The sequence below is a fragment of the Gadus morhua genome, chromosome 4 (genome assembly GCF_902167405.1).
Source record: "Gadus morhua chromosome 4, gadMor3.0, whole genome shotgun sequence".
NCBI lineage: Eukaryota > Metazoa > Chordata > Actinopteri > Gadiformes > Gadidae > Gadus > Gadus morhua.
In genome coordinates, this window is record NC_044051.1 from 13651117 (window position 1) to 13676522 (window position 25406).

Below are 25406 nucleotides of genomic sequence, written 5' to 3' on the forward strand. Positions count from 1 at the left end.
CAGTAGTCTAATTGTTTAGCAGTTCAGTTTAGCAGTTCAGTCTTCTAGTCATTTTTTATATCTTATAAACATTCAACTGAAGCCGATTAAATGTAGAATGAAGAGTAGTTGATAGTATTGTTCAGTTCATTTCTGTTCTTTAATTGTTTTGTATTGTAGTAGTTTAGTAGGTCCGTAGTCTAATAGTTGAGTGTAGTCCTATAAACTCCCAACAGATGAAATCAAATGATTTAGAAATGTTCCTCTGTTTTTTTAAACTGCAACACCGTGCCCCCCCTCCCTCTTACCCTGTGCCCCCCCTCCCTCTTACCCTGTGCCCCCCCTCCCTGTAACCCTGTGCCCTCTTGTTCCAGAACGGTCTCACTCCTCTTCACCTGGTGGCCCAGGAGGGTCATGTGGGCATCGCCGACACGCTGGTGAAGCAGGGCGCCTCCGTCTACGCCGCCTCAAGGGTAACTCCACACACACTTCCACAGACCCTCCACAGACCCTCCACAGACCCTCCACAGACCCTCCACAGACCCTCCACAGAGCCTCCACAGACCCTCCACAGACCCTCCACAGACCCTCCACACACACTTCCACAGACCCTCCACAGAGCCTCCACAGACCCTCCAAAGACCCTGGTGCTTATTGCTTGAGGTTACCAAAAGTATCCTCGGCTCACCGTTGATAGGTCAGTCAGATCTGAATTCAGATGAGAGAGAATTTGATGCTTAGATATTGATTGAGTACAATATGGATGCTGCTAGACAGTGGCTTGACGTTAGAAGGAATTGGTAAGGTGTTTTTAATTAGAAAACATTTTGTGTCGACTGCATGAAATAATGATCTCCCGCTGTGTTTATACAATTTTACACGCGTTCAAACACGGTGGAAGATGCTGATAATGAGGAAATAATGAGGCCATTAACTAACAAACAAACAACTGTCATCTCTCGTTCGCTCTCTCTCTATCTGTGTCTCTCTCTCTATCTGTGTCTCTCTCTCTATCTGTGTGTGTCTCTCTCTCTCTCTCTCTCTCTCTCTCTCTCTCTCTCTCTCTCTCTCTCTCTCTCTCTCTCTCTCTCTCTCTCTCTCTCTCTCTCTGTCTCTCTCTCTCTCTCTCTCTCTCTCTCTCTCTCTCTCTCTCTCTCTCTCCCTCTCTCTCTCTCTCTCTCTCTCTCTCTCTCTCTCTCTCTCTCTCTCTCTCTCTCTCTCTCTCTCTCTATCTGTTTCTCTCTCTCTCTCTCTATCTGTGTGTGTGTCTCTCTCTCTCTCTCTCTCTCTCTCTCTCTCTCTCTCTCTCTCTCTCTCTCTCTCTCTCTCTCTCTCTCTCTCTCTCTCTCTCTCTCTCTCTCTCTCTCTCTCTCTCTCTCTCTCTCTCTCAGATGGGCTACACTCCCCTCCATGTTGCCTGTCATTATGGCAACATCAAGATGGTGAAGTTTCTGCTGCTGCAGCAGGCACATGTCAATAGCAAGACACGGGTATGCTGTCTGTCTGTCTATATATCTGTGCATCAAATTAGTTGATCTGTCAATCTATCCATCTATTAGTGTCTGTCTCTATTTATATAAATCAATATATCTGTATCTATGTACCTATATACATCTATTTATCGACATGTGTATCTCAATGCATCTATATCTACATGTATCTCTCTATTTATGTATCTATATGTATGCATCTATCTGTATCTATATGTATCTCTATGTCTCTCTATGTATCTCTATATCTCTCTATTTATGTACCTATATGTATATATATGTGTGTCTCTATCTATCTCTATATAACTCTACGTCCCTCTTTGTACCTCTATCCAGGTGGGCTACACCCCCCTGCACCAGGCCGCCCAGCAGGGTCACACAGACATCGTCAGCTTGCTCCTGAAACACGGGGCCCCCCCCAACGAGATCACCACGGTGAGCTCCCGGGCCGAACCCCCTCTCATAGTCCTAAAGACTGCCCCTTCAGACTTCAGGCACACGTTTCCAGTCTTTATCTTATATTCAACATAGATACCGAAAGTACTAGCGATAAATAATCACGATTCAGTGATTATTAACTTGCAAACACCTGCTGCCGAGGGTCCCTTTGGACAGACACGTCAAGTGATGATGTCCTTCCATAACTACCTTCCCTCGCATATGAACTGCTGCGGGGTGAGTCTCAAGGGCGAAGTGTGCCACTGTGTCCGTACTCTAGCTATTTGATCTTTATCTTTATTACACCATTATCGTTATAATCTCCGCCTGGAGGATGATGGTTTTCTTTGACAGCGGCGTCCCTTATTGTCTGCTCCTTTGCCCCTTTGATACTGAGCGATGTCACAGTCGTCTTAAGATGAATATATACTGACGTGGATATTTCACTCTCTTGCATCACGGTGCAAAATAAAGGGCAGACTGTGTTCAACTGCTTTATAATAGTTTCATAAAGGTGTACTAGTGAAAGAATAATGTATGCTATCACGAGAAAATTTTACGAAAAATTAATAATATACGTAATATTAAAATATTGTTTATAAGTGTGTAATGTACTAATGAGGTGATTGAAGGTAGATGTTTGTAGACATATATAAAGGCAGAAACAATGAGGAGAATAGAAAACTTCACTTCCCAAATGAAAATGTTTACATGTTCTTTGGGAACAAAGTGTTATTTATGTAGTTTACTCGACATTAGCATCTTAAGTCTGCTGTAGCCCTAATTGGCTATTAACACAAACACAAAGTCAGGCAAGCGGTGGTGAACGGTAAAATGTGGAGGTTTCCAAACAAAAACATGCAAAATGGAGGCCGGTGTAGAAATACTAACATTTAAAGCCCCTGCTGAATGGGACATGATGCCTAGCTCCCCCCTTCAGTTTTGTGTTTCGGACCACACTCTGTGTCGCCTCTCCCTGCTGGAGCCCTGCTCCAATATAACATAGGATGGTCGCTCGATCCCAGATTATATTTAACAACCCTCCATTTTTGGCCCGTCTAGAACGGGACGTCCCCCCTGGGCATCGCCAAGCGCCTGGGATACATCTCTGTTATCGACGTGCTCAAATTGGTCACCGAGGAGTCTGTTTCTGCGGTGAGCAGCAAATAGATCTGCACGCTCGCACGCACACTCACACACACATACATACATACACATGCACAAACACACACACACACACACACACACACACACACACACACACACACACACACACACACACACAAACACAGACACAGACACATGCTAGTTGATTAGCATGCCCACATGGATGAACAACGCAGTAAACACACACGCACAAACACACACATACACACAAACACACACACACACACACACACACACACACACACACACACACACACACACACACACACACACACACACACACACACACACACACACACACACACACACACACACACTCACACAGGCGCATACACCCACATGCTGGTTGATTAGCATGCACACATGGATGAACAACGAAGACACAAACACACACAAGGGTTCACACGCATGACTTGCAGCGTAACAACCTAGAAACTGGGACCAGGACTCCAGTGATACGACACACAAACAACACTACTTCTTCCAGCATCCAGCTGGGTTTGTGAGTGGCTGTTAACTTTTGACAAGGACTAAAAGAAGATTTGTTGTTTCCTTTTCTTATCTCTCTCTCTCTCTCTCTCTCTCTCTCTCTCTCTCTCTCTCTCTCTCTCTCTCTCTCTCTCTCTCTCTCTCTCTCTCTCTCTCTCTCTCCTTCGCTTATCGTCATTTCCTCACGGAAGATAACGACTGAGAAGCATCGAATGAGTTTCCCTGAGACTGTGGATGAGATTTTGGATGTTTCAGAGGACGAAGGTATGAGGCTCTTTTGTTGCATTCTTTAACATAATCCTTTAGATGAGATGGTGATGCTGCTCTGTGGGGTTGTGTAGACTCGCATTGCACGGTACAAAGAATAATGCATGACCAAGCTTCTTAACTACCTCTTTTCCCCCACTGTGCTTCGTAGGGGTTGCCCAGCTTACCTTAGGTAGGACCGCTGTCTCTGTTCTGCCTGTCCGACACCTAAAGTGTACTTTGTGGCTTCATTGTGGATTTGCGCTGACTCTCGGCGTCACTAACCGTGTGGAAAAAAATTATTGACCTCAAACTCCAATGTCCAGCTCTGTTGTATTGTTGTTCTTGGCTTTCGATTCTCTCTCTCTCTCTCTCTCTCTCTCTCTCTCTCTCTCGCTCTCTCTCTCTCTCTCTCTCGCTCTCTCTCTCGCTCTCTCGCTCTCTCTCTCTCTCTCTCTCTCCTCTCTCTCCACCTCACTCTGTCTCTCTCCCCCCCTCTTTCTCTCTCTCTCTCTCTCTCTCTCTCTCTCTCTCTCTCTCTCTCTCTCTCTCTCTCTCTCTCTCTCTCTCTCTCTCTCTCTCTCTCTCTCTCTCTCTCTCTCTCTCTCTCCCTTCAGTTGTTTACGACGTAGCGTGGTAACAATGTGTCTGTGTATTATACCGTTGGCATGTCTGTCTGAGTGTGGGTGTATTGTTTTTAAAAGGCCTCCATTTCTGCGGGTGGGGGGGGGGGGCATTATTGTGGTGCTGACCGCGTTGCTGTGCCTTTTCAAACAATGTTGTGCTCGTGCTCATTGTGGTGGATGTAGTGTGTTGCTAATTGGGAAATAATTGAATGACACACCATATTGCTCAGCAGCTGAGACTGTCTTCCGTACAAAAGTACCTACACACATATGCACACAGGAAATGGCACTCTTTCCACGTACCATTGAGGCGCAATTCAATCTAATGAAATAGAAACGCATATTGGAATCAAAGCTCGTAGCCTTCAGCCTCTGCTCACACTTCTAAATAAGTAAATGGGATCATAATAAGTGGCCAATTTCTACATTAACAATTTAAATTGCAGTTATACTTCAGTATAATTATTTTTTAAGAAAGCAATCAGGCTCCAAATGAACACATGCCACCAGCCAATGAGTTTTCGATGTGACTCTTTGGCAGGCAAAGAAACTCTGTGTTATATATTAAAAACAGCAGCTTGGCTGGTCGGTTTTTCCGCTCTGGCAGGTGAAAAGACAAATTCTACATGCACATTTTGGACCCTGAAAGTATTACTTCTACACCATTTTGTGCGAGACTTAAACAGAGGATTTTCTCCTATGCAGAAGCTTCCATAACCCCATCATGTCTTACATCCTCCGCTGTCATGATTACTAAAAAAACCTGTCATACTCTGGTGGTGTTGCCAGGCGGGATCTAACCTAACACTCTTCAAACCTCTTCTTCTTCTCACTACGTCTCCGTCAGCTCTGATGATGTGGTTGTGTCGTTGTGGCTGTTGTTGTTGATGGTGTTGTTGGTGTCAATGGTTGTGCTGATCTTTTGCTTGGTCCCCCCAAAAAAAAAAAAACACTTGCAGCAGCTTTTGTGATGCTCGGGTCCTTCTTCGCGGGACTAAAGAATTGGTACACAAAAATCCTGGAAAGATAAACCTCTGACACATTGCTGCGTTTCGTTCTTGTACCTCATCTCGACGCGTCGGTTGGTGGTTGCTAGGCGATGAGCTGCTGGGCATGGATGGGGGTCGCTACCTGAAGCTGGACGACTTCAAGGACCAGGACGACGACTTCCTTTCCCCCAAGAGGACCATGCGGGACTTCGAGAGCGGCATGGGAACCACGTGAGTGATCCGGTTGAGCGAGGAGATCGGAGAAAATGGCTTGATTTTAATGTTGACGGTGATCGATTTTTCTGGGCGATTTGGAGATTTTAAGCTTAAGCGGAGATTGTAGGCTTAAGAATGAATTACTGAGCTTTTTGTTGCCTGTAGGGGCAGAAATCCAAATATTTATTTCTCTTTCCATTGTACAAAACATTTTTCTTGCCAAAGTGCACGATAGCATCTAGAATCCAGATGAAATCAGGTGATGCTATAGATATGTTTAAAGTGACGTCTCGAAGAACTTCATGCTAATTTAGTTCTGTTATCTATCGCCGGGAGGGGAGCAATTACTGCTTATCGCCAAAGAGTACGAAACGGAAATCGTAGAGATTTCCCGCACAGAGATTAAAGGTCATCTTCAAATGAGGTACAACTGAAAATGAGAGCGTATGACCTTCTCAACCTAAATGTTTTTCTGAGACGGATTGACACTACAAAACGTATAGGATTGTACGAAAAAGTATGCAATTATCTGTCCTGAGATGAGGCAAGCTCTTTTACCAGGGTTAAACATGGCATGGGGAAGGATAAAAATGGAATCATCTAAATCTGTTATATGTCTCTCACTCCTATGCTCTCTCTCTCTCTCTCTCTCTCTCTCTCTCTCTCTCTCTCTCTCTCTCTCTCTCTCTCTCTCTCTCTCTCTCTCTCTCTCTCTCTCTCTCCCATTCTCTCCCATTCTCTCTCTCTCTCTCTCTCTCTCTCTCTCTCTCTCTCTGTCTCTCTCTCTCTCTCTCTCTCTCTCTCTCTCTCTCTCTCTCTCCCTAAGGCCCTACTCCCCAGCCATTCCCCGGATCCCGTGTGTGTCTCCAGAGACGGTGCTGTTAGACCAGGTAACTGCCGCCGCCAGCGTTTTATTCATGGAGAGAAGCCCTTTGTTTGCCCTCTGGTTTCCATCCTATGAATGTTCACCCCTGTATGGCCTATCCTTGACGTTAAAACCACCATGAACGTTGTTCACATACTATACATTACGTGGTGTACATCCACCCACAATCAATCAATACCCAGGGGACTTTTCTCTTTCCTCTCTTAATTATCTAGACTGGCAAAACCACAGCAACAACAACAGCAAAAGAAAGAAAATAACCTGTTGAAATCAGCCACAACATTGATACTGATTAAAACATCAACCTTTTGAATTTGCATGCACTTCAATCAACCTTGCACTTTTCAGGGGTTTATCCTCATTGCTGAACACACTTACTCTCAGTCGCATTGAACAAAAAGCGTCTGATAATAAATCGAAGGTCACGTAATCAGCCAAATGGTTTTCTGTGGGTTCTCTAGCACACGCCCATCCCCCTCCCCAAGGAGTACGACGACGACTCCCTGATCCCCAGCAGCCCCGCCACGGAGACCTCCGACAACGTCAGCCCGGTGGCCAGCCCCATCCACACTGGGTGAGACCGCCCGTCGGTCTGGGGCTCTTTCTGTCTGTCGGTCTGCATACCCCTCTGCAACTTTTGTTGAGGGCTAATGTCAGAATATCCCTGGTTGTAAGCTGTTATCTACGTTATTATGATTATCTTTGTCGCTTTTAGGGATGGGAAAACTTTAGGAGCTGTTAATATAGTTGGCAAGGCAAGGTAACTTTATTTATGCAGCACTTTGAATACACGAGGCAGACTCAAAGTGCTTCACATTGAAACATATCTCATATTAGTTGACGTTAATATGAGAATATCATTAGTTGCTAGCTATAATAGCAGACGCTCATTCTAGAATATTATTTGCCCCAAGCTATTATGGTGGATATTAATATGAGAATATAAGTTGTTATATAAGACGTTAACAGTCCTGATTCAACATCCATCTGTGTTTAGAAGTAAGATGGCTGCTAGGAGATAAGGCCCATAGCAGACTGGTGATAGTAGTTGTTAGATATGATATTAGACGTTGATAACAGCAGGGTAAATGTTCATATTAGAGTAAAGTTAAATTTTCTATTCTTTTGATATGTTTTCCCTGCGCTCAGTGTGTCCACACCTTTCAGTGGTTGTCTCCTTGTTGTCTGGAAAAGATGAGCTGAGATCTTTGTATCTGTCTTGACCTTTTGACAGACCTAGTGAGATCCTCGTGGATTCATGTTTTAGATTTGCTTGTTAGCTTGATTTTCGTATTTGTGAACGGAAATGTGACATTAGCTATTATATTACCCACAATGTTGAGATAGTAGTTGCTTTTTCGCTATTATATTACACATTAATACTAAAATATAAATAGTACATTTTCAGTATTCATCCAAGTAATAATAACTTTTACTTTCTTAAACGTTAATATGAAAATATTAGAAGCTCATATGACATTATTAAACGTTGTTAGCCATTACTTAAACGTGTAAATAGCAATATAAGTCGCGTTAGCTATTCTATTAGCTGCTAATACGAGAACCTTAGCAGTTATCATAGGAAGTGAACGTGACAATAACAGCTGAACCTGTGTGTGTGTGTGTGTGTGTGTGTGTGTGTGTTCCCCCCTCAGCTTCCTTGTGAGCTTCATGGTGGACGCGCGCGGCGGCTCCATGCGCGGCAGCCGCCACCACGGCCTGCGCGTCATCATCCCGCCGCGCACCTGCGCCGCGCCCACGCGCATCACCTGCCGCCTGGTGAAGCCCCAGAAGCTGAGCACGCCCCCCCCCCTGGTGGAGGGCGAGGGGCTGGCCAGCCGCATCATCTCCCTGGGGCCCTCCAGCATGCAGTTCCTGGGGTCAGTGGGTCACAGGGGTCGGGGGTCCTATTGGGGGTCCGATGTAGGCGCCGATGGATTAAGCGCCCCGGGATTAATTTAATTTTAATCTGAATTGCAATTTTTGGTCGTTGCCGTTAACTTTCGTGATGGTTGCAATTTTTGCGTTTGACAAAGAAATAGGAAATCTGATTTTGTGCAGAAAATGACACACACGGATACACATTTGAGCCGTTTATTTACTATTGTTGCTAAGCCTAGTTTCATATTGCTCAGCCATATAATTGCCAACTTCGTTGAAATGTAGTGATCACAGTGACACCTAGTGGACAGTTTTTTAAGTGACATTAAGTGCTATTTGGACAAGGAGCCAATTTAATAAAATAATAACTATTTCACTTGACTCCACATCCAGTAAGGACGTGTAGGCGATGATGAATCATTAAAAGTGATTCTGATTCTCTTGTATAAAACACACTTTTCACTTAATGCGTCATCGTAGGAGGAACAAAGATGTCACTCAGAACGCTCATTATTGGTCTTGCCGACACAGGCAGCACTCATAACACAAATTCGCCGGGTCTGACCCATAATCGGTGTTATGAGATGTGTTGTGCGTTGATGTGACGTGTGCGTGTGCGTCCGCAGGCCGGTCATCGTGGAGATCCCCCACTTCGCGGCGCTGGGCCGCGGCGACCGCGAGCTGGTGGTGCTGCGCAGCGAGAACGGCTCCGTCTGGAAAGAGCACCGCAACCGCTACGGCGACGAGGTGCTGGAAACCATCCTGAACGGCATGGATGAAGGTGAGTGGGACGTGAAGACCGCCCCCCCTGCCCCCGACGCCCCCCGACCCCTGACCCCCTGACCCCCCCCCCCCCGCTGGGGCAGATCAGTCAGGGTTAATCCCCGTGGTGACGCTGGAGGGCGCGACAAGGACGCCTGCAAAAATACAAGAGAGTCGTGTCAGCAGAATATATGGAGGCACGACCCCACCTCCGCACCACCCACCGGCCGTCATCACACACACACACACACACACACACACACACACACACACACACACACACACACACACACACACACAAGAGCCGGCTCATTGACGAGGTGTCACTGAGATTACGCGCAGGAGGGCAGAGTCATTACGGAGGCTGTAGGAGGGCCGTGCTGAACTCATTAGCAGGGGCGTCCCTGGCCCGGCCCCAGAGAGGGGCGTCTGGTAATGCGTGCTCTGACTGGGATCAATCTAATCCCAGCGCCACTCATTTATCCTGCCGGTGATACATCCTTGCATGAATTAACCTTGCCTTTTTTTACGCTCATTTCAACATTGATTGATTCTTGCTATTATTTTTAGTGCCTCGATGACATATTTCAAATTGTCTCACAATGTTTTGGACTTTCCTATTAAAGTTGTTAGGGTTAACGGCTTCATCCGACACGAATATATTGTAACGGTGATACAAATAACCATGAAAGTCAGACAGCAGGGTGTCCGCGCATCCTCAAAAAGTCTTAAATTCATGGTTCTAAATTTAAGGCCTTAAAAAGTCTTAAATTCGTTACAAATGTCATATGCTGGTCTTAAATACTGTAACTCAAGGTCTTACATTTGTCAGGGCAGGACTATTTATTTATTTATTTTTCTCGTGGGACTTTTCTGGAAGGACATGTAGAGAGGCTTCTTTCTTGCTAGCTGCATCTATAAACGATTATCTGCGTGCTTGCTAACAAGTCTGCGACAATGGGTAGGTGCAAATTCAAGGACAGTTGGCTGGAAGACGTCCGTTTGCGAGGTTGGCTGGTGTCTGTTACCAACCCCAACCATCGCGTGTTTTAGGACTTAAATTTCATTCAAGGTCGTATCAAGAAGCTTTTAAAAAGTCTTAAATTTGACTTGCTGAAACCTGCAGATACCTGAAGCTGAAAGAGTAAACATATGCAAAGAGGTTCACACGGTCCTTAATACCAGCCCCATTCTCTCTTCCTCTCTCCTCCCCTCCCCCCTCCCCCTCCCCCTCTCTCTCTCTCTCCCCAGATCTGGAGAGCTTGGACGAGCTGGAGAAGAAGAGGATCCGTCGCATCATCTCAACCGACTTCCCGCTCTACTTTGCGGTGGTGTCCCGTGTCCAGCAGGAGAGCGACCTGATTGGCCCGGAGGGCGGCCGGCTCACCAGTAAGCTGGTCCCCCACGTGGAGGCCATCTTCCCCGAGACGGCCGTCACCAAGAGGGTCCGCCTGGGCCTGCAGGTAGGAAGGAAGGGAGGGAGGGGTGAGGGAGGGAGGGGCTGATGGTGGGAGAGAGGGCGAGAGGGAGGGAGGGGAGGAGGGAGGGAAGGATGGAGAGAGGGAAGGAGGGAGACTGATGTCCCCAAGAGAGTACGCCTGGGCCTGCAGGCGATGACAGAGGGGAAGATTATAAGGCGGGGATGAGAGTCTGGATGGAAAAGAGAAAGGAGGGATAGGGCGGGATGAGGAGAGAGAGGAAGAAGGAATGGAGGGGCTGGGAGTGAGGAGGGAAGGAAAGAATGAGGGGGAGAACAAAAACGCTCCGTCCCCCTCACCTCCGAGTGTCCCCCCATCCTCTCCTTACACATTAATACTCAAATATAAATAGTATATTCCCCCCCCCCCCCCCAGGCCCAGCCGATCCCCGACGAGATGCTGACACGGCAGCTGGGCAACCAGGCCACCTTCAGCCCCGTGGTCACCGTGGAGCCGCGCCGCCGCAAGTTCCACCGGCCCATCGGGCTGCGCATCCCGCTGCCGCCCTCCTGGAAGGACCTCCGGGGGGACGCCGGCGAGGGGGACACGGCCAGCCTGCGGCTCCTCTGCAGCGTCATCGGTGAGCGGCCCAATCAGAGCAGAGCGACCCCTACGAACCCGGGGGGGGGGGGGGGGGTGTTCTCGGCGAGGTGTTTGTGTTTTGGGTCCGGTTTTGGGTGCTTTTGGCTATTATGTTAAACATTACATAAAGATTTACATTACATTAATCTGACAAGGAAGAGGGAGGAACACACACACATGCACACACACATGCACAACCTGTTCAGCTGATGTCGCCACGTTCACTTCCGATAATTACGGCTAACTGCTAAGGTTAAAAGAATAGCTAATGGTGACCGATATTCCAAATTTAACATCTAAAGCCCAGTTCAGACCGAAGATTCACCTTGCAACGGCTTGCAACTCGCAACTCCTTGCGACTCCTTGCGACGAGGCGGGCTGCGACGTTCTAAAACTGGGCCGTTCACACTGGCTGCAACACGCTGCAACGGGCTGCGATGCTAGGTGGTTTCCCTAGAAACTGTGAACGCTCTGGCACAGCTGAGAGCCTGAGAACAGCATAATTTGCGTAGGTTAGGTTAGATTAGTTAGGTTTGCGATTAGTTAGGTTTGCAATTCATTTTATTTTTATTTTGCTTGAGAGTAGGCTGGAGTTACTGTGTTTTTAGTCATTCTCCGGATATCGGATATTTCAATCGGATATTTTTTATGCTGGAGTGGACAGTACGGTGCCGGGACGGAGTAAGGCCGTGACGTACAAGTTGTTCTGTGCTGTGATTGGCTGAAGAGAAATAGTTAAATCGCCGCGTTCTAAAACTGGACCTTGCGATTTGACATGTTCAATCTCTGGCGACTCCTTGCGACTCCTTGCAACGACACGTTCACACCGCCCCTGCGACGTTCTAAAACCGTCTCGTTGCAAGCCTTTGCGAGGTTAATCTTTGGTCTGAACTGGGCTTTAGTAATGGCTTATGTTAATAGTGACATGAACTTCTAGTATACTAATATTAACCTTAAATAATATTCATTATTACCTAAATGTATACTCTGCTGGCCTTATTTTTAATCAGGGTGAAGGGCGTTGGTAAAGGCGGAAGGAAAATAGATGAAAAAGTCACCCACTCACTTAGGGAGGTAGGTAGGAACGATAAAACGAGAGGAAGGATAGGGAGACACAGTGGAGAGTCGTGCACAGCCTCACCTAGATGTCCTTGATCGCAGGGACCAGCCAGCATGAATCCTAGTTTTGTTGTTGCTGATGTGTGTTTTGCGTGTTGTGTGGCAGGGGGGACAGCGCCGGCTCAGTGGGAAGACATCACAGGGACCACCAAGCTGATGTACGCCCACAACTGCGCCAACTTCACCACCAATGTTTCAGCGAGGTGAGCGTCGCAGTCTGTCCGTCGGTCTGTACTCTACTGTGTGTATGTGTTCGTAATTTTTTTACTGTCAAGCTTACTTTTTAGCAATGTCTTTTCATGAACTATCTTTATTATTATGTTATATTATTTATATAATTCTATATATTTTACTGTTCCAACTCTTTTATGATCAAATCTATCTTTTTGTGATTCCTCTCTTTCAAGATTCCTCTCTTTTGTGTGATCTATATCTCTTGAGGTGATACATCCCTCCACATTCTCTATCCCGCGATCCATATCTGTCTTCCAACCTAATCTCCGTCCGGCGATCCATCACTCTTCCCACAATCTAATCTCTCCGCTCTGTGATCCATCGCTCTCCCCTTGACGGATCCCTCCCCCCCCTTTGGCTGCCCCCCTCCAGGTTCTGGCTGGCCGACTGCCCGCGCACGGCCGAGGCGGTGACCTTCGCCAACCTGCTGTACCGCGAGCTGATGTCGGTGCCCTACATGGCCAAGTTCGTGGTGTTCGCCAAGATGAACGAGGCGCGCGAGGGGCGCCTGCGCTGCTACTGCATGACCGACGACAAGATGGACAAGACCCTGGAGCTGCACGAGAACTTCAGCGAGGTCGCACGCAGCCGCGACATAGAGGTGGGCGCAAGGGGTCAAGAGGGGTCGCGTGGGACTGTTTAATTTCTTTGTGAAATGCCTTGTGATTCGTTGAAGCCGCTGCACAATATGTATCCAATGCATTGTTATTATAAATGCAATTTCTATATCAATTTGTACTAATTGCTAGTGTTGGTCACACAGTTGTATTTTGTGCAAGAGGAATCATAGTGATACATAAACACAGATTTACCTTTGTATACGTATGTGTGTTCGCACGTGTGTGTGCGTGTGTGCCTGTGTGTGTGCGTGTGTGTGTGTGTGTGAGCAGGTGATGGAGGGAATGCCTCTGCACCTGGAGTGCTCCGGGAACCTGGTCCCGGTGAGGAAGGCCACCCAGCAGCCGCGTAGCTTCAGCTTCCAGGCCTTCAGAGACAACCGGCTCCCTGTCCCAGTCAAGGTCTGTTTAATCTCCCCCCCTCCCCCATCTCTCTCTCTCTCTCTCTCTCTCCCTTCCACTCCTTATCTCTCTCTCTCTCTCTGTGTATCTATGTTGTACATACCTGTTGTTACTGCTGCTGCTGTGTCCTAATATCTGTGTCTGTTTGGAGCCAATGTGATTCAGGAAGTATTAGTTTTAAAATTTTCGCTTTTTCCGTTGTGATTTATTTTCTACGTGATTCGTATTGTTTATGGCTTTACTGCGGAACAGGGGATCCGTCTAGCTGCCCTTAGTGTTGTCGTGTCGGTGTGCGTGTTTGTGTCTGTGTGTGTGTCGTGCTTTTACCTGTGTGTTAATGTTTCTCATCCATTTCTCGTTTCCATAAGGCATTTCATTCACATACGTCTCATCTTTATTTATTCTTTATAAGTCATGCACCAAAAAGTGTTCACAGGGCTCAGAGGGAAATTAATGCAGTATGTTATATTTTCTTCTCTTTCTTAGTTTGGGTGCATCGCCCCAGTTTAAGATTAGAACAAATAATAAAAAGGATATTTAAATTGGGTTCTCATCTCAGTCCTCTCGGAATTTGTGTGTCATTTGTAGTAAAATACATTCATTGCATGGATATATTTTGCCGGTCAAACTCCCCTCCATCCTCACCTGTGTCACGCAACTGTTTATCATTCTCTGCCAAGTCCAGACTTACCTATTTTAGTGGAAGTGGTAGTAGTGTTCATTCATCTCTCATGTCTCTGAATTCCTAGTTTGTATGTCCATCCATGTGTTCTCTGTCCATCTGCCTGGCTAACCGTCGGTCTGTCTGTATATCTGTCCCTCAGTCTGTCTGACTGTCTCTCTGTCTTTGTCTGTCTGCCTGCCTGCCGAACTGTCTGTCTCTCGGCCCGTCTGTCTTGTCTCTTTGTCTGTCTGTCTAATTTCTTCGTCAGTCTGTCTGTCTGTCCCGTCTCCTTTTCTGTCTCTCTGTCTGTCCGTCAGACTGTCTGTCTCTATCTGTCTGTGTGTGTCTCTTTATCTGTTTGTCTGCGTGCCAGTCTGTCTGTCTGTGTGTCCCCCTGTTTGTCCTTGTCTCAGAGCGTGTGACCTTGTGTGGTCACACAAGGTCAGTGTAGCCGTACCCCCCCCCCCTCCGACAAATGCCCCGCCTAGAGGCGTCGGCCGTTTGCACGCCCCTTGTAGGACTCTCTCACTTTTTTTCCTTTGCCTTGCCTGCTTATCTTGCGGCCTTGCGTGTCTGTACGTGTCTGTCTCACTGTCTCTCTTTCTCCCTCACACGGTCACTGTATCTGTCTGGTCTGACAGACGTCCAGGTAAAATGAGCAGGTAAATCTCTCCCTCTCTCGCCTGCCTGTGGACTGCTTCCATTTCCCAACTCCCCACCCGTCCCCTGCGCGTCCCCCTCTCCCCCCCCCCCCCCCCCCGACTCCCAACCGCCATCACCAGGAGGTCTAACGCCGTGCTGCTTTGTTTCTCTTTCTCCCATCTCTCTCTCTCTCTCCCTCTCCCTCTACTTCTCCTTCTTTCTCTTTCTCTTTCTCTTTTCTATCCATGTCTCTTTCTATTCTATCGTATGCCTCTCTCTATCCTATCCTATGTCTCTCTGCTCAAATCCTACCTCTAAATAACTGAACCAGGTCAGAGACATGAACAAGGATGCCACAGGGTTTCTGTCATTCCTGCGGAAGTCTACCAAGTACGAGGAAACACAACACGTGTTGTGTAACCTCAACATCACCATGCCTCCCTGTGTCAAGGTATTTTCTCTCCGACTCTCTGTCTCTCTGGTTTAGGTGTCTTCAGAATCGCTGAGCTATTTTTCTAATATTAGAGTGTATTTGTCACATTTAAGTCCTTTATCCATATTATATCGGACCAATAGAGAACGCAATTCCTGTCCCAATGCGATTGGTCCAATGAGTGTTCCAATGTTTCTCTGGTCAACATTTTGGGTAGAGACAGTGTTGTAATTGCAGGCCGGGATTTGATCCGTATGAAGCAGTAGTTCCTTATCTTGCTAGAGCTTCTATGTATGTAGTGCCACTGCACTAGTTTAAGAGAATAGCCCAGTGCGAAGGTGCCCCTTCGCACTGTGGGGGGGGGGGGGGGGGAAGTATGGAGCGATTGTTGACGGGGGGGGGGGGGGGAGGGGGGGGGGGGTATGGAGCGATTGTTGACGGGGGGGGGGAGGGGGGGGGGGGGGTATGGAGCGATTGTTGACGGGGGGGGGGGGGTATGGAGCGATTGTTGACGGGGGGGGGTGGGGTGCGATTTTTTTTTTTTTTTTTCTTTTTTTTGGCTCTAGGGGGCCCCCTAGTAGTGGCCCGGGGCCCCAAGCAATTGCGGGGCCCCAGGCAATTGCCTGGTATGCCTAATGGGATGCAGCGCCTCTGCAAATCGTGTGCTGAAGATGGTAACACACGATCAATGAAACCGATCCCTTGTGTTCATCTCAGGCCGCCGGGAGTGAGGAGCGCAGGCGAACTCTGACCCCGCTCGCCCTGAGGGAGCGCTACAGTGCCCTGAACGAACCTGCCGTGGGTGAGTCCCTCCACCACCACACCAGTCTCCCCCACTCACCCCTCAAGTGTTCCTCATAGACCAGGAGAGTGAGGCCGAACCCCTGAATGTTTGCACTGAAATAAAAACCCTCTGCTTCCTAACTCTCTCTATCTCTGTCTCTCTCTCTCTCTCTCTCTCTCTCTCTGTGTGTCTCTCTCTCTCTCTCTCTCTCTCTCTCTCTCTCTCTCTCTCTCTCTCTCTCTCTCTCTCTCTCTCTCTCTCTCTCTCTGTCTCTCTCTCTCTCTGTCTCTCTCTCTCTCTCTCTCTCTCTCTCTCTCTCTCTCTCTCTCTCTCTCTCTCTCTCTCTCTCTCTCTCTCTCTCTCTCTCTCTGTCTCTGTCTCTGTCTCTGCCTCACACTCTCTCTCTCTCTCTCTCTGTGTCTGTCTCTCTCTCTGCCTCACACTCTCTACCTCTCTCTCTCTCTCTCTCTGTGTCTGTTTCTCTTTCTGTCTCTCTCTCTCTCTCTCTCTGTGTCTGTCTCTCTCTCTGTCTCACACTCTCTACCTCTCTCTCTCTCTCTCTCTCTCTCTCTCTGTGTCTGTTTCTCTCTCTGTCTCTCTCTCTCTCTCTCTGTCTCTCTCTCTCTCTGTCTCTCTCTCTCTCTCTGTCTCTCTCTGTCTCTCTCTCTGTGTCTGTCCCTCTCTCCGTCTCACACTCTCTACCTCTCTCGCCCACGCATGGCACTCAGACGGGGCCTGGGGTGCAGTGTATTGCTCTGCTCTACACTGTATGCTTGATGGTTCTCCCTTAGTTCCGGGTAAAGGGGACCCTGAGTGGAATGTGCGCCCATAGGTTTGCGGCAGTCCCCCAAATGACAACCCCCCCCCCCCCCCCCCCCCCCCGACCCCCAGGAACAATGGCTCCACGGCAAACAGAGGATATTCATTTTTTTCGGTCAATCTCCTCCTCTTGTTGTTCCTGATTGTCCTGGTAGCCATGACGACCCGAGGAATGACGACCTCTGTGATTGGTCCTTGCATGGCGCTGGTTTTTTTTCCCCCTCCACTGCGACACCCGTTGGCATGACAGCACCGGACAGTAGATTAGCACTGGGAATGGGCGGGGCCTCGCAGTGGAGCTAGACAGAGGAGCCGTCCGATTGGCCCATTTAAATGTGGATGACGGATGGGGCGGAACAAGGCCTTTTCTGTCTTGATGTAACAGCGCTGCCATATTGCACTTACGGTAGTTCCCTTGACGATGATCGCTGAATGCCACAGTGTCCGATTAAACGAGCATTTGAATGATGCGTTGCCCATCTATCCATGTACCCCCCGATTCTAACCCACCGTCACTCTATGGCCTGCTACCCCAGAGCATCACATTGATCTAAACATGACTCGGTACTTTATGGGCCATGCTCATCCCTCTTGACCACAAGAGTGGTCTTTTGTCAAGGTAAGTTCAACCTAAAAAAGACAAACAAAAGCACTTTGTTTGTAGTGATGGTGTATTTGTTTGGAAGCTAGCATCAAATGTTTTACTGAGGTATCGAGTGATCACTGGCAATCATGGGACATTAATCAATGATCTTGTTAAGTTATGTCCTCCCTAGGTTCGTCAAGACATTAGAATACGATCGTTATCAGAATACGATTGTTATTATATTAGTAGTCCTGCTAACACTTTACAATAAGGGTATAATAATTAACCATTAAATCACATTAGGTAATGCAATATTTATTAACTAACAGATGGTTAACAAATGGCCCAGTAATCATTTACGAATGGTGTTCATCTTAACTAATGGATGAATAAAGCCCCCTAACCCAGTACCCCTATTCCTATACCCTGTGCTAATGCTATATAATAATGCTTAAAAATGCATTAACTTATGTTAATGAATGGATAATTAATGTCCCCTTATTGTACAGTGTTACCCCCATGCAGTGTTAGAGTCCCATGCAGGCTTTTGAATGTCCAACAGTGAATGAGTGTCTCACATGTTGATGTCTGGTTGTGTTTAGCCTCAGTCAACGTCATAGAGAGGACAGAGCTCAAGATCAACCTTATATCAGAGCAGCTGGGCTTGAGTTGGGCAGGTATGTTCAAGCCATGTCTTTACTTTGTGTAAAAAATAACATCATATTAGTGTTCTGAAGGTCTGTCATCTGGATCTGACACCCACATTTTCCGTTCTCTGTCTGTTTGTCTTGTCTGGTACCAACTGGTACCGTCTGACTGTGTGTCTGTCTGCTACTGTCTGACTGTGTGTCTGACTGTCTGCGACTGGTGTGGTCTGTCTGTCTCTGTCTCTGTATCTGGCCCTGTCTGTCTGTCTATCTGTCTGGTACTGCCCGCCCCCTGGGTCATCAGAGCTGGCCCGGGAGCTGCTGTTCAGCGTGGACGAGATCAACCGGATCCGCGTGGACCATCCCAACTCTCTGCAGGACCAGAGCTCGGCCCTGCTCAGCCTGTGGGTCAACCGGGAGGGCAAGAGAGCCAAGAGTGAGTCCAGCATCACAGGTGGCTCCAGAGGGAAGCCCCAAGCACACAGAGCACACGTTCCGGTTCACGTTTGTAGCGTTACCCAAGGGGAAGAAATCGAGTCGTTTCAACAGAGCAAAGCGCGTGGAACATGAATGCTGCCGGGTTCGTGTTGTTTTGTTCCTACGTAATGGACTGAAAGTCTGTTCCGTGAAATGTAAAAGCACTATTTAGCTTTTTTCCTGATCTGTCTGTGTGCTCTGGGCTTTAACATCGCACAATTGTCTGTGCGAGTGGTGTTGCTACCTGACCAAAGTTAAAGAGGCGGTTGGTAAGAACATAATATCTCTAGAGTAATGTGGCTGCCTGCCCAATGTTAAAGTGGGAGTAGGTACGAGTTGTGCGTTGCAAAAAGAGAGAGCAGAAGAGAGCCAGATTTTGAAAAGAAACCCCCCTTTGCGTTACTCTGCCACTGACATGTGTTGCATACACACGCCTGTGATTGGTCAGGCAAAATGGATTCCCGCAACCAATCAGGATAGAGATTCTCAGTTTTGTCAGAAATTAGGCGTAGTCTAAAATCGATATCGGTCGACAGGTGACCAGATACTCTCACAGCGCATCCCACTCACTAGACACTAACGCATGTCACTCAAATAACAGCTGTTAAATTGTACCTTCAGCAGCTTTAAAGGTGACATATTATACCACCAGGTGTGAGTGTGATTAGCTGTTACAAGTAGTTTTGGAAATCAGCCTCTTCTGACATCACAAGTGGGCGTGTCCACCTAGATGTGTGCTGGATAGATCAGTCTACCAGCCTACCCAGTGGACCGTAGCAAACGTTGCTCATCTAACCTTCATAAATCTAGGCTAACACGCCCACTTCACACTCACACACACACCTGGTGGTATAATATGTCACCTTTTAATAGTCGCACTGTTGTTGCGGACGCAGTACTCCTCGTAGCATCTTCTCCCTCTCTGTCTTCCCTCTCCCTGTGGTGGTCCAGTGGAGAGTCTGTACGGAGCTCTGAGGATCATCGAGAGGGGGGATATCGTCAGCTCCCTGGAGAGCCAGGCCCAAACGCTGGCCCCCAGGGCCCCGGAGCACGGGGCCGGTCGGCTGGTGGAACACGACTCCTCCCTGCTCTCACCCAGTGTTAATGGTAAGGTACATGCACACACGCATACACACCAAGCCTCACACACCCACACACCAGGCCTCACGCACGCGCACACACACACACACACACACACACACACACACACACACACACACACACACACACACACACATACAGAGACACACACATACTTATACATACACACACACACACACACACACACACACACGGCCTCAGACACATGCACACAGACACACAGAGACACATCGGCATGCACACACCAAGCCTGAAAGATGCAGACACACACACACACACACACACACACACACACACACACACACACACACACACACACACACACACACACACACACACACACACACACACACACACATACCAAGCCTCACACATACACACACACACCAAGCCTCACACATACACACACACACCAAGCCTCACACACATAGAGACACACAGGCACGCACACACAAAGCCGCACACATGAAGAGAAACAGACCCAAACAAGCACACACACAAAACCAAGCCTCACACACAAACAACACAGCCTCGCCCACAACCCTCAAAGCACCAACGACGTCACAGACCCCGTCACATGAAGCCGGCTGAACACGGGGACGGCGGCGGTGGTCCGTGAGCCCACTGCCAGCAGGCGCTCACCCCCCTTGCTGCTGGTGTGTGTATGTGTGTCTCTGTCGCTCCACAAGAGGCCACGGACACACGGCCAGCTCCCCTAGTACACAGGCCGCGGGCAATTAGACCCCCGTTTCTCAGGAGGGGTAAGTCCACGAGGCACTCATGCATGGTTGCTATGACGATGTCGATGACGCTGATGATGATGAAGTTGAAGGATGAGAACGAATGTTGACGCTCACCTGATCGTTAGCGCTCGGAGGAATGGTGCGTGTGCACGCGTGTGTGCGTGTGTCTGTGTGTGTGTGCGTCTCACAGCATACCCCTGACCGTGGTTGTGGTAAGAGCATGTCCACACAGCACTGCCTGCGTGCGTTGCCCCCGGCGGGGCGTGAAGTCATCGCTCTAGTCGCGCTACCCATGCTTCAGCCTCTGGCAGCGTATCGGATCATACCCGCATCATAGCAGCTGCAGAGCTCGCCCCCATGCAGCAGCAGCAGCTTCGAGTGTGTGTCCGTAAATGACGAGTAAGGTGCACATATCACACGGTCGCCCAGATTGTCCTTTCATAATGTCGCTATTTGAAATTGTGACTTATAGTGTATAGACGCCTTTGTTGCTTCTACATTTCGAAACGAGACGTGCGCGTGTGTGTGTGCGTGTGTGTGTGTGTGTGTGTGTGTGTGTGTGTGTGTGTGTGTATGTGTGAGAAGGATGGCTACATGTCTGAAAAACACACTAACTAGCAGATAGCTTTGGCCCTTCATACTGTTTTTCTTAGCCTCTTCATTCTAAACCTCTCTCTATCTCTTAATCTCTCTCTTGCGCTCTCTAACTTTGTTGCTCTCTCTTATTCCCTGAGTACAAGGTGTCATTTCAGCATATAAGTCGTGTTTAGAGGATGGCTTTTGGAAGTGTTTGAAACACATTGCAACGTTCTTATTTCAATGACTTGAAATTCTGCCTTATGCTCAGGAGTCTCTCTCTCTCTCTCTCTCTCTCTCTCTCTCTCTCTCTCTCTCTCTCTCTCTCTCTCTCTCTCCCTGTGTATGTATTTCACTCTGAATCTCTTAACATGTCATATCTGCTGCCTATAGCCGCGCTCTGCGTCCTCTGCGTCCTCTGCGTCCTCTGCGTCCTCCTCTTCCTCCTAACAGCTCTTCCCGTCCGGCCTCTGACCTCATAAGACCTCATGTTGACCTCTGGGCCTCCTCCTCCCTCCTCTCATCTTATGTCTTCGCGCTCCTCCCTTGCTCATTCGAGCTGGGGGCCTCTTCCTCCTCCTCCTCCTCCTCCTCCACCTCCTCTTCAGCCAGCTCTGTGTGTGTACTACCTATGTGTGCATGTGCATGTTGCATGCATTGCTGTGGTAGAATTTTACATAATTTATAACTTTGCCGTTCCTTGTGTGCATGGCATGCTTTCAACCTGTGTTTTCACACACTGAATGGTTCCTCAATCTACTACTCAAACACTATGTTGATTATTTTACCGTTTCCTTGTGGTGGTCCTCCCTGTGAGAGGGTTTGTGTTTGGACCCTCAGCGTAAACGCAACACATGCTCCTATGTGTCCGTGACGGGAGATCAGTCCCCCCAAGGGCAAAGCGTCCTTTCGGACCCATCTTTTGACATACGTTACCACGGTAACCAGGATCAAGTCGATCTTACCACTACATTCATATTACTGTATTGAATACCATGAACAGACACCCAACACACTGTACGATCGACATCGTGTCACACTGAATCCACAAATGGCAGAGGATCACTTTGAAAGCGTGTGTTTAAGTAAACACGTCACTCTGTTACTTCTCGTCATGTTTAATGTGACCCTATGTGTCGCCATGAAGTGAATTGCATAATATCTCTTTAGTCTTTCCAGTAGGCATGACATGGGGCACTTAAATTCAAACATCGACTCAATAGGAATAAATCCAACTAATAAAGAAGTCATTAAAGGTCAGCACTCATCCCTTGGTCTGAGTCATGATGTTTTGCCCATGTCAGAACGGATCTCTCCCCACGTATGACTTGGTGTACCGTCTGACCACCGCCCGACCCCAGGATTCCCGTTACAGTCCTCATAGTAATGTGGGTGTGTTTAATACAGAGAGCTCGCCAGAAACCCAAGGGTGTGTGCATCTGTGTTCCAGCCTGTGTGTAGCATCTGTGTTTGTGCAGTGTGTGTATGTGCAGTGTGTTTTTGTGCAGTGGGTGTGTGTGTGTGTGTGTGTGTGTGTGTGTGTGTGTGTGTGTGTGTGTTGACTTTGTTGTGGTGTGATGTTTTGTTCGTGCCATGACTTTCTGTGAAGTTTATTGTCAGTCTTTCACATTATGTGCCTCTTTGTGTGGACACCAGTCTTTTTGTGTTTTGGTGTGTGTCTATGTGTGTGTCATTGTATGTGTGTTGTGTTTGTGTGCAGACTTACGTTCAAAATGGCAGGAGAGAAGGGAAAGGCTAACCCAGACCCATCTGCTCCATTCTAACTCTGATCCATCTCTATTCTTACGCCATCCCATGCTTTACCACCTACCCTCAACCCTGTCCTCCATCGTCTGCCCCAAGAGACCCACAGACATGCTCACTTCGTTCCCATTGACTGATATTACTACTGCCTATTCAACCATACCAGCTCCATTTTAGTAGTATTTCAACCATTAACTGACACATGAATGATGATATCAACATATTCTCTAGAGTTTTATTGCACAATTATTATTATTATTATTAACTTTAATTAGGCGCTGTTAAATTGGCCCTGTGTCACGCCTAAAATACTGTATGTTGGTAACATAAAGCAGATAGAAATCTACAGTGGAGTAAAGTCAAGGTTTTAAAGTGTTTCTATTGTTTTGATTCTTAATACTATCAATGGAGGAACAGTTATTTTAACTCAATGGAACCTTTTCCTAGTTAAATAAAGGTTAAATAAAATAAAATACAAAACACTACCTTCTGTATGCCAGTGCGGTAAAATAAACATAAACATTATAATGAAACTCAACTTAGTTTTCAATAAGACTATCAATCACAACATAATATCACAAAATATTAGACCTGACCTTCACACTGAGTGGCCATTGACATACAAAATGCAATCTTTGCTCAATTTGTAAACTACTCTCAGCCTTTCCATAATTTGCACCCACTTCACTAAAGGAGAATACTAAACAGCTAGCAGTACACAGGAGACCTATGCAGCCCTAAACATAGACGCTTTCAACTGGATTTTTAACCCAATGAACCAAGATAAAAGGAGAAGATATTATAATTGCCCTTTTATTATTACATTTGCTGCCTTATTACTGGAACCAATTGTAGTTGATAGTCGTACTTGAGTAAATTATTTAGAGTAATATAATCAATCTGAGGTGTCAGATATGAGAAATAATTTGGCAATTATTCAATTGCAAATGAAGATTTAAACATATGAATACTTATCTTACATTAATTATAAATGTATTAATCTATTGGGTGGATTTCCCCTTTAACTCATCTTGGCTAATCCCACTTGTTAAAGCTCATTGATCCACTCTAAGTACTTATCTAAAGCATTGCAAAGATATTTCATTAAGTGCGTTGAAGACAATGAGAATGGCTTTCGAATATCTTACTTTGTGTTTATGAGGAATTTCCGAGCATAACATGAAAATGTTTGCATTTGATGCAAAACAGAACATACAATAAAATCTGTATGTGTTCAGTCACAGCTGTTTTTTAAAGTGAGGATAAACGTATGTGTGTTATGCTTATAATGGTTGAAAGTTAAGAGGGCAACTGCACACACGTTCTCGGAAACTAGCAAAACTACCGTATATCTACCATACAGAGTGACGTTTAATAGATTTGGACATAAAATATGAATTAAACCGACTTTATGCTTTTGATACAGGCTTAATGGTGGTTAATATGAATGTAGAGCTGAGCAAGTGGGTGAAAATCTCATTCTATTTTAATTTCATCTTGACCTTAAAATGGTTATTAAAGAGCCAGTGAACCCAAAACCACTTACTTGTTTTAAATGTGATAATTTGTCTTATATAATCGTCAACATGGTAATCTATGCCACTTCTTCACTGTTAATGAAATAAGTCCCTAATTTAGAGTAAAAAGGTGTGAAATCCTATGTTTTCACCATTCTCCCTGAAACACGATGTGAACGTTCCACTCTGCTGCGGAAGAGGTGGCGGTCTTTTCGTGAGATCAGACTAACTTCTAGTCTGACATCATCACCAGTTCATGTGAACGTGGGGAGCTCGGTCTGGGCAGTGGTAGACTGAAAGTCGGGCTTTATAGACAATTATAGCGTAACGCTACGGTGTGTGTGGATGGCGAAGCTCCGTCTGAGTAGCCATGTATTTAAAGTCCACATTCACGTGAGGCCTGTGCTTCCTTGACCCCTGTAGTATAACGAGTCTACAGTGTGGCGGATTTCATAAACAACACTGCTTATATAATGCTCATAACAATACTTAAAAAGTATCTTAAAGTTGCCGTGGGTCATAACCATGGGGATAACAAGCCACCTTCTTCCCTAAAACTCTCAGCCCAAAACAGATTGCTTTAAATCACATGGTCTCACTGGCTCTTTAAGAAAATGGATGTTCTGTGTTCATGGATTAAAATATTCAACTTAATTGAACAAAGACTGGTACTAAACTAACTTATTCATTTATGAACCGCATCGCTGTTTGTGCAATGTGACGCTCAATTATTCAAGTAAAGTTAAGTAAATATAGGATTGTATGGTTTGTTAAAAAGGAACATATGCTGAAACATTGCTGATAGTGTGTGTGTGTGTGTGTGTGTGTGCGTGCTGGTCTGTGCGTGTGCTGGTCCATGTGTGTGCCGGTGGGTGTGTTTGTGTGTGTGCGTGCGTGGGTTTATCTGTTTGTACTGGTCCATGTTTGCTGGTGGGTGTGTGCTGGTGTGCTGGGGTGCCACTGTCTCATGAATGATGAAGTCAAGCGCAGTCATATCAGTATGTGAGACGGGCAACGCAGGAATGCATGACTCTGATGCAAGTTCACTCGTA

The 25406-nt window shown here is 46.9% G+C and overlaps 1 protein-coding gene across 3 annotated transcripts in view; it reads left to right on the plus strand.

Annotated features, from left to right (window-relative positions):
- Positions 1 to 25406, plus strand: part of ank1b (ankyrin 1, erythrocytic b) — an 81509-nt gene that overhangs the window by 47158 nt on the left and 8945 nt on the right. For 2 of the 3 annotated variants that reach the window (XM_030355104.1, XM_030355102.1), the window contains exons 18-38: positions 354 to 452; positions 1371 to 1469; positions 1806 to 1904; positions 2970 to 3062; positions 3755 to 3827; positions 3982 to 4002; positions 5532 to 5655; positions 6467 to 6530; positions 6988 to 7100; positions 8182 to 8406; positions 9034 to 9188; positions 10421 to 10632; positions 11023 to 11227; positions 12455 to 12551; positions 12955 to 13183; positions 13473 to 13601; positions 15239 to 15358; positions 16058 to 16142; positions 18132 to 18206; positions 18481 to 18612; positions 19605 to 19760. In XM_030355104.1, the coding sequence (XP_030210964.1) occupies positions 354 to 452; positions 1371 to 1469; positions 1806 to 1904; positions 2970 to 3062; positions 3755 to 3827; positions 3982 to 4002; positions 5532 to 5655; positions 6467 to 6530; positions 6988 to 7100; positions 8182 to 8406; positions 9034 to 9188; positions 10421 to 10632; positions 11023 to 11227; positions 12455 to 12551; positions 12955 to 13183; positions 13473 to 13601; positions 15239 to 15358; positions 16058 to 16142; positions 18132 to 18206; positions 18481 to 18612; positions 19605 to 19760 (2605 nt within the window). The remainder of the gene's footprint in view (positions 1 to 353; positions 453 to 1370; positions 1470 to 1805; positions 1905 to 2969; positions 3063 to 3754; positions 3828 to 3981; positions 4003 to 5531; positions 5656 to 6466; positions 6531 to 6987; positions 7101 to 8181; positions 8407 to 9033; positions 9189 to 10420; positions 10633 to 11022; positions 11228 to 12454; positions 12552 to 12954; positions 13184 to 13472; positions 13602 to 15238; positions 15359 to 16057; positions 16143 to 18131; positions 18207 to 18480; positions 18613 to 19604; positions 19761 to 25406) is intronic. The other variant, XM_030355103.1, reaches the window with a different exon arrangement.